This window comes from Perissodus microlepis, chromosome 3 (assembly GCF_051167445.1).
Source record: "Perissodus microlepis isolate ML-2025 ecotype Zambia chromosome 3, ASM5116744v1, whole genome shotgun sequence".
Lineage (NCBI taxonomy): Eukaryota > Metazoa > Chordata > Actinopteri > Cichliformes > Cichlidae > Perissodus > Perissodus microlepis.
Window position 1 is genome coordinate 40,762,257 of NC_140463.1, and position 12,572 is coordinate 40,774,828.

Consider the following 12,572-nt stretch of genomic DNA (forward strand, 5'->3'; position numbering starts at 1 on the left):
CACCAACCTTCCGATCAGTAGATGACCTGCTCTACCACCCGAGCTACAGCCACCCCAGGATGCCTACTGCTGAGCTCAGCTTTGCGGACAAGCGCGTTCACTGTCCGGCCTTTTCCTTCTGGTGCAAAAGTGTTAAACACCATAAACTAAGGACAGAGTCCTTCCCACAACAGTCCTGAAATCAGACGTCGTATTCCTGAGGTTTCCCTCCCAGTGGTCCGTCCAAAAAAACAAAACAAAAACAACAAAAGAAAAACAAAAAACAAACAACTCTTTTTTCTGTCGACAGCTCTTTCTTTCAGACACTTGGATTTTTTTTAACCAGACCAAACTCTATGGCCAAAGAATTTAAATAAAACAATATAAAAAAAAATAAAAATAAAAATTGGGTTTTCACCCGGACCAATCATATTTTTTTGTGTTACAACTCACTTTTCTCCTGTGTTTAAGATGAGCAGGGTTAAGAGTTCTGTCTACTTGTGGGGTCTCTGGTTTCTACCTTCGCTGTCAAACCTGCATATAATCAAACTCATCACTGACTGGACCTGAGGACCATCAGAAACCTCTAATATCTCTAAAATTTAGAGTCATTCTCCTCACATACAAGGTCTTGAATAAACAGGTCTCATCTTATATTAAAGACCTAATAATACATTACCACCATAAAAAAACCCACCTGTGCATTGAATCATTAGTTGCTATTATTGAACTCTGGCTCTTTCCCATAGTGTCTTTTATCCTGTTTACCTCTGCTCTTTTCTGTTTCTCCTCACCCCTAACATCTTGCAGGAGATTGCTGCATCTCCCTGAGCAAGACTCTGCTGGAGGGTTCTTCCTGTTAAAAGGGAAAACACTGCAACTGAGTTTTTTTTCTTTAATATTTTAGGGTCAATATAAATTACATGTTATGGAGAAATACAAAACTAGATAAAAGATCTCTTCACCTGGTTTAAAGAATAATGAAGTAATGTAATCTATTTATCTGTATCTAACAAAGCTCTTATTTTCTCCAGATCTTTCACTGGCCTGCTAAAGATGCAACTAGAGCTATTTCTTAGCTTTAACCAATCACTTTATAGTAAATAGTGTGGCTCAACATGTTACAGTACTGAAAATTCTACAACAGCTTGTGCATCTTGCTCCGTGCAGACAGATGCAATGAAATAAAAAATCATCTCACCCTGAGCAGGGACTTCTCATTATCAGTGCTGCGGTGCGTTCATGGTACATTGGTAAACTCAACACTCAACACACAGTAACATTTAAAATAACATAAAAATAAAATACCATTGGCAATAAAATAACCCTGGGTTACACTCAGGAAAGCGAGCCTGAGCTCTGCGTGATCCGCTAATGATGCTACTACTGAGAGTAAAGTCTGGCTACACAAATACGTGAAATGTATAAAAGTCGTTAACACAGGAAACCAGTAAAGGTATAAATATAGATGGAACATGATGCTTATGAATGTACATCATGGACAAATAACACCAGTATTATGGCTTTCATAATAAAGATGTCTGTGCTATTGACATGCAGATGTGGTTAGCCCAATTCAATGCAAAAATATGAATGCTGCAAATTACCATAAAAAATAAATGAATAAATAAATGAGGAAAACATTCACAACAACAACAACAACAACAACAACAACAATAATAATTGTTCTTATTAAATTATAAATACCGTCATCATTTATATGATAAACATCAGCATAAACTTTCTGGTGAGGGCATACTTGCATTTCACAAGAATGTGAGCAGGTTATTAATCTGTCATCTTATTGCTGAAGAACAGAAACAATAACAGTAGTAGGTAAATGTCTTTATTGTGTGGCAGTTTGCAGTTTACATAAACATTGTTTCCACTTCTATATTTAAGTAATGGCAGAAAAACAAGTACCAACTGGAAATGTATTCTTAAAAGTTGTCATCAGCACATATGAGTCTGCGCACAATGGTAGCTGATAGTGAAATGTTTTTTGTTTTTTTTTATATCAGAATGTAAAGAAGCTGTACTATATAACATGGAAACTAACCACAGATACAAAAGATGCATTATTAGAGAAAAATGAAATGACTGACATGGAAGTTACAATTCAGCTTGCTTTTCCTCGAGGACTTCAATCCGTTTTTTCAGTTGTCCCAGTTTCATTTCACTTTCCTGTATTTTCTCACCCAACTCCTCATTCTTCTTGTCAGTGTCAGCCTTACTTTCCTTGACGAAATTATTAATGTTCTCCATAAATGTATCAACTTGAGGAAAACCATCAGGTAAAACTTTTGCAGATTTCTTCATCAGTGCGATCAATGGGTCCGTAAGGCTCAAGTATTCGCTCAACAGTTCAGAACCGAAGTTCACTCTTTCCTCACGCTCAGCCTGATGGGATAAAATGTAATAGTTTCATATTACATGAAGGCAGTTTACTATGTGGTAACGTTATATTTGGTCATATATGTCCGCAGTTCTCTGAACATGTACTGACCTTCAGTCTGTCCATCTCTTGTTTTATGTTCTGGTAGTTTTCTTTGAGTTGTTTCTGAAAATCCAGCATATACAGTTATTAAAAATTTAAATTACACCAGCAACTTTGTTTGTGGTGACTCGCAAAATTACTGAAGCTTAAGAAAAAACAATTTACCAGCTCCTTGTCTATCAGTGCACTTGAAAGGCAAACCAGAGACAGCAGGGTGAACATGAGGAACAAGCCTTTGGTGGTGCTGCAAACAGTCACTGATGCCATTGCTGTTCTTAGTAACTCTGTCTCTAAGTCAAAGTTGTACAGCGTTAAAATTTGAATTGAAGGTTTACAAACTGCAGTTGACTGTCTTCATTATCCAGTGGAGTTATCATTCAAAAAAGTGCAACTTTAAGGATTCACAAAGAATCACAACTGAAAAACTCAAATTACAAATCAATCTGAAACATTTTAATTTCTATATAAAAAAATGTGAAGTCTGTATAAACCATGTTACAGTGATTTACTTACCTGTGATGTTAAAAGAAGCTGATGAATGAAGAAATGAAAATACGGCACATCACAAAGTTCTTTTATACATGCTTGTGGTTACACCTCCCATTTTGCGCAACTGTTTGTGTGTGTGTGTGTGTGTGTGTGTGTGTGTGTGTGTGTGTGTGTGTGACTGTCAGTGTAAAAAGTGGGATAATGGGTATTACACATCCTGTGTGTGGCATTCTTTCATTTCATGAGAAACTTTACTTATTGCTTGTTTTTTTTTTACAGGAAAATGAAACTACATTTACAGGAAAACAAGATTCACAAAGGTGAGGATTTATGGCCTTGGCAACTCCCATTGTGTGAGTGCTTGTTTCTTTTGCTCTCCTCCACTCGTTGCCATCTGGTGTGAGTGTGGCTGTGAATGACAGGTGTAGCAGCCCTTGGCATCAAGAACAATAGAAGAGTCTCTAACGGGTGCAGCCATTTATTTCCTCACCAAACACGGCTCATTCTCTGGACATCGTTGAGCACCGTGAAAACTATAAAATAAGAAAAAATTGATACCTGTACAGTCCCCTTGAACCTTAACAATAAGCAATATCAACAAATGTGCTTAAACTAAATCAGGTAAATTTAAAGAAAAAAATTAAGTAATTCTGAGATTTACAGTCATTGCTTAAATAAAGCAAAAAAAAAAAAAGGCTGCTTAATCGGCATCAAGGTGTTTCACAGTTCAGTAAAAGTATAACATCAGATCACATTGCATCACATACCTCAGTCCACTTGCCAAGGGTGCAAACTCCCGTGAACATGTAAACATTCGTCCTGTTTCTCATGGGGCGCTGCTAGCTTGAGCGACACACGTCTAAGTTATAAAGGGTTCAGAAAGTGTGCTTCTTAAACTAAAAAGGAAAAAATATTCCCATGTATCTAGGGAACCTGTTCTGCCGTCATCCATTGGGGGCACACTGCACAGTTTGCCTGCCACCCGGGGGTAAGCAGAACTATTTCTCTACTTAGATGCTATTTTTGGTGGGACAATCTGGAGAAAGATGTGAGGAACTATGTCACGGCCTGTTCCATCTGCGCCCGGAGAAAGAGCAGCACATCTCGAGCTGCCACGTTGCTGAAACCGTCTACCCACATTCAAGTAAGACTGTCATCCTCTTGGTTATAGACAGATCCCCGAAGGCTGCCCGCTTCATTGCTCTCAATAAACTTCCCACTGCTTCTGAAACTGCTAAAATCTTAGTAAACCATGTTTTCAGACTCTGCAGAATCCGTACAGAAATAGTTTCTGACAGGGGGCCTCAATTTGTCCCCCAAGCCTGGAAGGTTTTTTCCTGCTCTTCCTTAGGAGCCAAAGTCTGCCTGAGCTGTGGATTCAACTTCCAAACCAATGGGCACACAGAGAGGCTTAGACAAGAGCTTGAGGCCGTCCTGCAGCCCCAACCTATAACCCTTCCACATGGCCAACTCAGTTGACCTGGATTGGTTGCTGACAACTTTTTAACCTCTTTGGCTACAGGTCAGTCTCCGTTAAAAGCGTCTGTGGATTATGAACCATCTTTGTTCTCTTCTACAGAGTTAGATCTCACAGTGCGTTCTGTACAACTCCAATGTCAGCGGGTTTGTACATCCTCGCACCGCTTATGATAGAATACAAATTGTACTAAATGTGGACGTACATGGTGACGTAGGCCAACTGACATTAAATTTGCCAGTGCACCCACATGCAGGCATTGCTGCACAACTAGAGCATATTTAAGAATTATATCTTTTTAAAGTAATCACATTTAATATTAAATATAACAGAACACTGACCTTGACTTGAATTTAAAGAATACATTTCTCCTGAAAATTAAGGTAGGAGAGAAATCACTGGTGATATGACTTAAACAAATAAAAATGAAATCACATTTGTTAGAGCGAGCTTTTAATAGACTATAAGTTCACAAAAACAAAAGCGAGGAAAACAGGGCTATTTACACACACACACACACACACACACACACACACACACACACACACACACACACACAGATAGGAAGAGGGGAAATGGATGTAAATGTAGACAATCACAAGGGGAAGACAAAAGTCAACCGAAGACACAAAAGATGACCATCAAAATAAAGACAGGGGAAAATCCAATGTATAACTACTAACCATGAACACAAGAAACTCACACTGAACAGGAAGACATGACTTTGGCTAGTGTTAAAATTAAAACCTTGACAAACCCACTGTGCATATAAAAGAAAATAACAAAAGACAGATTTAAGGAATATGAAGCATTTTATTAAGAATTCAAGGTAAATAACGGCATTGCATGTGCTAAACTTTGTGGAAATGAAGTTCGCGTTTTCCTGTAAAACAAAAGTGAATATTACCACTTCTAGAAAACATAGGCACACAGACACACCCACAGACAAGCCAAGTCACGCACAGGTAAGCTGTGTCATGGGGAAGGGGGGAGGGGACACTAGAAGCATATAAAGCATTTTGTGGTGTGAGCCCTTCGTATTATCATTTATCAGTTCCCCTGTAGCAGGTGGAAAAACCCCAGCAACACTGTACTATAAGAGGATATTGCAGGTAGATTTTTATACAACATTTCCACTCAAATTAAAACATTTCACTTTAAAGATTTAAGAAGGAAATTTATAAATGCTTTGTTTTTTTTTTCCGGAAGAGTGATGGCAGCTGTGAACTTATCCAGAAGCAAAGGAGTGAGTGGTGTCACAACTACCAGGGGTTTATTCATCATTTTCACCCTGTTGGTTCTGGTCAACCTTTCAAGTTCACTGATAAAGAAGGACCAACTGGTAAAATGATTGTGATGTATTTATATATATATATATATATATATATATTTTTTGATTTCCCAGTTGTAGTTTTATTTTTATTAGTTAGACTGTTTGCCTTCACATGTTTCACATGGCTGCTTGTGGACATTCTCTATCTGGATTTGCAGGAAGAACTGAAAGAAAACATTCAGAAGTTACAACAAGCAGCAGTGACAAGGAAGGTGAGTCTGTCTCTGTCCATGTTGTGCTCATGAATGAGTAATGTGGAATGTCTATAACTGCTAATATAAATATTTATAAATCTATTAAACAACCAAAGCCCCCCCCCAAAAAGAATATAAAAGTAGTTTTTACACATTTGTCTCGTTTCATTTTCTCCTCCAGGATAATCTCAAGTTAGACAGATTCTATATTCCACTATTCTATGATGATTTTATGCACTTAATGGACATTTTGTCTGAAACTCTAAATACAACAATGGGAGATTTTCCACCAGTGTTGGATTTAATGGATGACCTGAAAACATTCCTGAAAGCCACCAAGAAGTACATAGACAAAGACCTTGAGACGACAGCTGGAGAAATCAAGGACTATGAAGAGAAACTAAATGTTGTGATGGAGCGGCTAACACACCTAGAGAAACATAAAGATGAATTGTAACACATTAGTCTACATCTGTCTCTTATATTGTGTGTATTGTGTTTGTAAATCTTCTCCTTTATACCGTGCAGTTTCAGTTTCAGTTTTTGCCTTGAGAGTGGCCTTGATATTTTAAATTGCTGAATAAAGCTAACTGTAAACTTGTGTTTGACCTGAAAAAATAACTTGTCAAGTTTTTTTTCCTCTCATTATCTTCATTATAAAAAAGTTGTAATGCAAGTACAAACCAATGATCATGGGGATTTTGTGTGTGAAGTAGTTGATAGTTATTATTGATTTATATAAAATACTTTAATGTGAATAAAAATTGTTAATAAAACTGTTATCCTTGGCTTTTTCCCCCCTTTTTTCCCAGAAGGAAGTACGGCATCTGTGGCTGATTGGTGTCCATTGTTTACTGACTCACCACATTTAAATTCTATAACCCACAAAGTAGAGAATATCAATCAGCTGTTTAGCTGCTTTTGACTAACTCGTTAATATACTCTATATTTTATATATCCTCTCTTTCATTGCCATTCTGAAATAAAAGGGCCAGTCTATGTTTTCTAGTTATACCTCAATGAGGTGATGAGGATAATGAACTATCTGGTCAAGTTCCCTTTAATGCTACCGGACTAAAAGCACAGGAATATTGTAGACTAAATCTATGATTTTTATGAAAACATCAACCACCAAAGATGTACATTTCTTTGTCAAGTACAATTAGTAAAATGAACTATTTTAAAGGATATCTGAAGAATCATTGTCTGCGAATAAAGACATTAAAGTTGTTATAAATGCATATTTTTACAAACTGTGAAATTCACAAGAAAAGACGACAGCTGTGGCTGATGCTGAAATTGGCAGTGTGCAAGCCTACAACATATACAATCATTATCAAATGATAACACGTGAGAAACACAGAAACAAATAGATGTAAAAACTTGTACTTCTTATACTTTTGTTTTCAGTGTTTGCATCAAATTATGAACACTAGTATCTCCATAGATAGTTACCAGGTTATAAATATATTACTTCATGCTAATGTTGCAATATATGTTTACGTCATGCTAATGTTGCAATATATGTAGTGTCCATTTTAGTGTTAAGATATACTATTGATCATATGTTAAAGATTATTTGAATATTAAATGAATAACTGAAAACTGGAATTATTGGAAAACTGGAATATGAACTGGTCTCATTTTTAACAAAAGTGATGCTGGCTCTAACATTGGATTACATTCGCTTTCTGTTCATTTGTATATTCTTTTACAATGTGTAAAAAAACATTTCTTTGTCCTTATAAGCAGTCCATGTGTTAAACAAACCCAGTCTCAGGGCAGTTTGTAAAATAATCCCAGGAAAACCATCTAGATTTTCCTGTTCATGTACACAAACGGTACAGTGAGTAACATGCCTAAACTCATCCCTTTTCTGCCACATGCTTCTGTCATGGCTGCTGTTAATATATGGAATATTCTTCAACTGTTTAACAGTCTGATGGGCCTTAATTTCCATAAAGTGGATCATATTACATCTGTGAAATGAAAGAGAAAGCACAGCTCACTTAAAGTATTTGTAGTGTTTGAGTCCCTTGTGTTTTCAGTCTACACCTGTACCGTGCAGCAGCTCTTTCTCCTTTCAGCAGGCAGGTAAGATCAGCAAAACTGCATCATAAGATGGTTTATAGTTAATACATTTTATACAATATATTAATAACATAAAACAGGAAACATAGATTTAATTCTTCATTTAGTCATTTCATTTATTTTCTGTCATTTTCTCTCCAGAAGTTTTTATTTCACCAGTGATGGCAGCAGCAGGCGTCTCCAAAAGCAGAGGACTGACTGGTGTCAGAAACACCAAAGTTGTAATCATCTTATTGCTGCTGTCCCTGGTCTATGCGTCAAATTCACAGACAACTGAGGAATATTTGAATGTAACACTATAAGTCACTATAAACTTATGAAAGTCTGGACGTTTTTTCTTCACTTACAGTTGTTAATATGCAGTTCTTAAGCAACTGATGCATTCTACTTTTGCAAATCACAGAAAATCAAGGCGGTCTCAAGAGAAGCTGATGAAAAACTACAGTATCTTCAGTCTATCCAGGAACTAATAAAGACATCATCATTTTCAGAGGATTTTCCACCACTGATGGATCTCACAAATAACTTGATTCATTTCATTGAGAAATCCAAGATGCTGTTAGAAAGAAAGGAAAAAGAATTTGAAAGAAATGAAGGACAACCTAAAACTCAACGGAATAAACTTTAAACGTTTTTGTCTAACTTCTTTAAAATAAATACATTTTAAGCAGAGCATTTAGCTATGCTTTAGACTTTAGCATCATTGTTTTTTGTTGTTGGATGGGACATGTATTTGTATTGCTTTTACCTTTCCTGAACTGTGATTTGTTTTCTTTGCTGAAACACTGCAACATTATGTTTTGTCAACTTACGTTGTTTTTTAAACACAGAGGTGCTGTCAGCAATACTGGCATGACATGTTGACAGTAAAAGACAAATATCATTCCCATGTTTTGCAAACAGATTTTGCATTTTTGTCTTTGTATTGGATTCTAGTGATGTCTTCTTATGTGTATTAGTTATACAAGTGTCTGTATTGGTAATGTACCATCCATGAACCAATAAATTCCTGAATACAAAGATGTTTGCTTCAAGTGGTGATATAATTTGATAAAGGTCTTCAATGTGCATCAAACCACAATATTAACCTGTTTGGACCAGATATCATTTGACCAGGGAACAGAATAAATTATTAGTATAGACATCTATATTAGACAAATATGACTGATATTTGTTTATCATTGTTTTATTTTGCGAGCTGGAGATGCCGCTCCAGCGAGCCAGAAAACCCCCGCCCCTCTCCTCCCTGTGTGGCAAGCAGCAGGCGCACCTCGCAAACAGAGGGCGCCTTTACTCCCCGCAAATGGGCAATAGAAAACCGATCAATGCCCATGCAATCCCCCAAATGCGCTGGCATGATGTCAGGGCAGCATGGGTTGCAGCAACTTTTTTTGACGATGCCATGATGCCGCCCCCACCACAATGCCGCCCTGGGCAACCGCCCATGTCGTGATGTCACCCTAAAAGCTCACTGGTAGAGTATCAAGTAGAAAAACGTGTCTTTATAATATGTTATTTCATAACAATAACTGATGGGCTTCTATTCCTATAAACAGGACTAGACAAACACTACTTTCATGAAAAGAAAAGTGAAAGGGCTGCTCACATTCATGAGATGCAAATTAGTTAAGAGGCACTGTATATAAAGCATTTGTGGCATGTTATCTCATTATAGTTTCATTCTCCACCTGTATGGTACAGCAGCTCTTCTTACGTTCGCACAGCAGGTAAGAGGAGTCATCATGCACAAAAATATGATTTATTTTGATTAATATTTACGGAATAAGTTTATATCAACGTGGAAAAGCATGTTGACTACACACATATATATATATATATATATTCAGTTACTTATTAACTCTAAATGTCTATGACATCTCAACTTTTTTAAGCAGGGAGTTTGTTCCAGTTCTAAGAGCGATGGCAGCAGCAGCCTTTTCCAGAACGAGGGGACCAGCTTTAGCCAACAAAGGCTTATTACTCATCTTCTCTCTGCTGTGTCTTGTTTCAGTCGCAATTTCCCTCTATACCCAAGACCAGGTGATGAATTAATTTTTGCTGAATTCCCATTTATGATTCAACAATTACACACTTATTTGTATATGTACAGTCTAAGTCAGGGGTCAGCAACCTTTAACACCCAAAGAGCCATTTCCATGCAAAAGAAAACACTGGGAGCCGCAAATACTTTTTGACATCTAAAATGAAGATAACACTGTATATATTGTTTTTTTTTTACCTTTATGCTTTGTGTGAACAACTAAGGTGTGTTGCTTATGAAATCCATGAAGTGCTACAGAGAAAATAAAATTTTATTTATGTAATTAACACATTTTGAACTCTTAAAGAAATATAACAAAAGGAAAGACACCCAGCTGAACTAAAATGATCCATGTAGCAAACAAAAACTGTTGTGAGCCGCAAGCCTTATATCGCCTTTGTGCTTTTGGAGCCTTGACCTGACTTTTAAAAAATAATTGGAAAAAAAGCACACCGGCTTCCGCGAGTGTGACGCTTATTTTGAGCGATGAAAAATAATAAAATATAATTTTATTTTTATATTTTAATATCACAATAATCTTCCAATTTAGAACTACAAGTTAAAAAAAAGAACTAAACACAAATAACATACACTTCAGCTAAATACTTCTAATTTATTTTCCCAAACCACCCGGAGCCGCACTATAAGGACAAAAGAGCCGCATGCGGGCTCCGGAGCCGCAGGTTGCCAACCCCTGGTCTAAGTCATCACAAGCTCATTAGCTGCTGAATTTTTTTTCTTTATTTGCAATGGGTCACACAGATGATGCTTGAGCAGATGAAGAAAGCAATAAAAGACGCAGAGAGATGGAAGGTGGGTCAGTCAGTCTCCAAGTTTTAAAATCTGCTGTGTGTAGGCAGAAATGAAGAGTTTAAAAAATACCTTAATAAATCCATTTTACTTTACACTATCTACAGTGATTGCATTACATACAACGTAGAATAATATGGTAAATTTAAATGTTCTTATTTTTTTCTGTTAGGCAGAAGACAAATATAGAAAGGAAACAATCACAAAACTATTTGATCTTTCAAGTTCACTGACCCACAAGGACCAACTGGTAAATTAATATTTAATAACCTTTGTTCAATAGTTTTACATAAATAATCTCTTCCTGTAAGAATGCTCTTCTTTTGCTGTGGTTTTCATTGTGTTCTTCAGCAGCTGTTATACTCACCGTGCTCTGCTTTTTTCTGGAAAATATTCAGGAACTATTCCAGGAAACCCTACGCAGCGCTGTAAAACAAGAGGAAACGCTGAAGGTGGGTCTGTCAGTCTCAAAGTTACTCACATGTTAACTGAGAAAGTCTTTAATTCATAAAACTAATAACTCAAAACCTACAGTAACATCAGCATACCTTCAGGCATCTGATACACTGCAAATGGACAACATTGAAATGGAATTAAATGTTATATCATTTGTGCTAAAATGTTTGTTTTTCTCATTCAGGCAGAAGACAAGTACAAAATGGCAGCAACAGTATTGGATGAACTGTTTGAGAAATACATTCATCAGTCAGAACTGGATATGTTATCAGCTGATTATCCACCAGTGAAGGAAGTAATTAAGATTGGTTTGCACTTTATGAAGAACTTCCGAACTTACATGGACAAGAAGATGACTTTGCTACAAGAATAGAGAACAGGAAAGAAACTGGGTGTGATGGGCATCTTCACAAAACTGTAGAAGAAACAACAAATTGAACTGCTTACATTTCTGTCTCTATGTCTGTTCTAGTTTGCGCATATTTAGTTTTTATGAAAACCATTTTTTGTTGTTTCTAAATCATAAAAAAAATACATTTCCTTCAAGTTATACATATGTGACTTCTTTATATTAATTTGGCACAAAGTTGTAGTAAACTGGGGAGTTCTTTTGTTTTACTGATCTTAGCCAGTGATTCTTTTATTTAGACATTATACGTTTCTATGCATTCTAAATAAATGTGCTATGTAAAGAATGTTTCTTGTGCTTCCTTTGTCAAACCCTAAAGTAAAAACGAAAAAAATCAGAGATGATATATGTAGAAACTGTATCATAATCCCCTATTCACTGACAACAAAGATGGTGACAGGGTTTTTTGCTTCCTATGTTTTGATCATAAGTCCTTCAGGTCAAGCATAAATGATGGAATCATTAATCAATTTTTAGATATTTGTTTATATGTCCAAAGTATTTAGATAATCAAATATTTCTTCATTTTATTTTTATCTATTTATTTACTCACTTTCCTACAATTTTACCTCTGTCCATCCCAACAGTGGATAATGGGTGTTATTAGTGGAAATCAGCTAATAGATATCAGCCTGTAGTGGCCTTCTACAGCTGCTAGTTTGTTCTGAAGGTTGTTATGACTCATTCAGATTGAGGATCACTAACAAGAGCATGGAAAGACTCCAGAATCTACTCTCACTGGTTTCCCCAGCAGAATTTGCTTCCCCTGCGGCAGGTGCATGCACTGGGCAGGGAG

At 36.5% G+C, this 12,572-nt stretch overlaps 1 protein-coding gene and 1 long non-coding RNA gene across 2 annotated transcripts; one reads left to right on the forward strand and one right to left on the reverse strand.

Annotated features, from left to right (window-relative positions):
* Positions 1-1,809: 1,809 nt before the first annotated feature.
* LOC146391497 (uncharacterized) lies at positions 1,810-3,005 on the reverse strand. Its single transcript, XM_084918714.1, has 4 exons — positions 2,990-3,005; positions 2,642-2,766; positions 2,486-2,539; positions 1,810-2,379 (listed from the first exon to the last, which is right to left on the reverse strand). Exons 2-4 carry the CDS (start codon positions 2,741-2,743, stop codon positions 2,092-2,094), a joined length of 444 nt encoding a protein of 147 aa, XP_084774840.1. The 5' UTR covers positions 2,744-2,766; positions 2,990-3,005; the 3' UTR covers positions 1,810-2,091.
* A 2,485-nt stretch (positions 3,006-5,490) lies between these two features.
* On the forward strand, positions 5,491-6,738 carry LOC146391498 (uncharacterized). The gene is made up of 4 exons (XR_014799175.1): positions 5,491-5,554; positions 5,652-5,784; positions 5,934-5,987; positions 6,151-6,738. It is a non-coding gene; the product is annotated as an uncharacterized LOC146391498 (long non-coding RNA).
* Positions 6,739-12,572: the final 5,834 nt, after the last annotated feature.

Bases quoted from the DNA above. Each gene is read 5' to 3' on its own strand.
- LOC146391497 (XM_084918714.1), bottom strand. From the start codon at position 2,743: ATGGCATCAGTGACTGTTTGCAGCACCACCAAAGGCTTGTTCCTCATG. The intron at 2,540-2,641 runs GTAAATTGTTTT...CTGGATTTTCAG, and splicing joins CACTGATAGACAAGGAGCTG to AAACAACTCAAAGAAAACTA. The intron at 2,380-2,485 runs GTCAGTACATGT...TTATCCCATCAG, and splicing joins AAGAGATGGACAGACTGAAG to GCTGAGCGTGAGGAAAGAGT.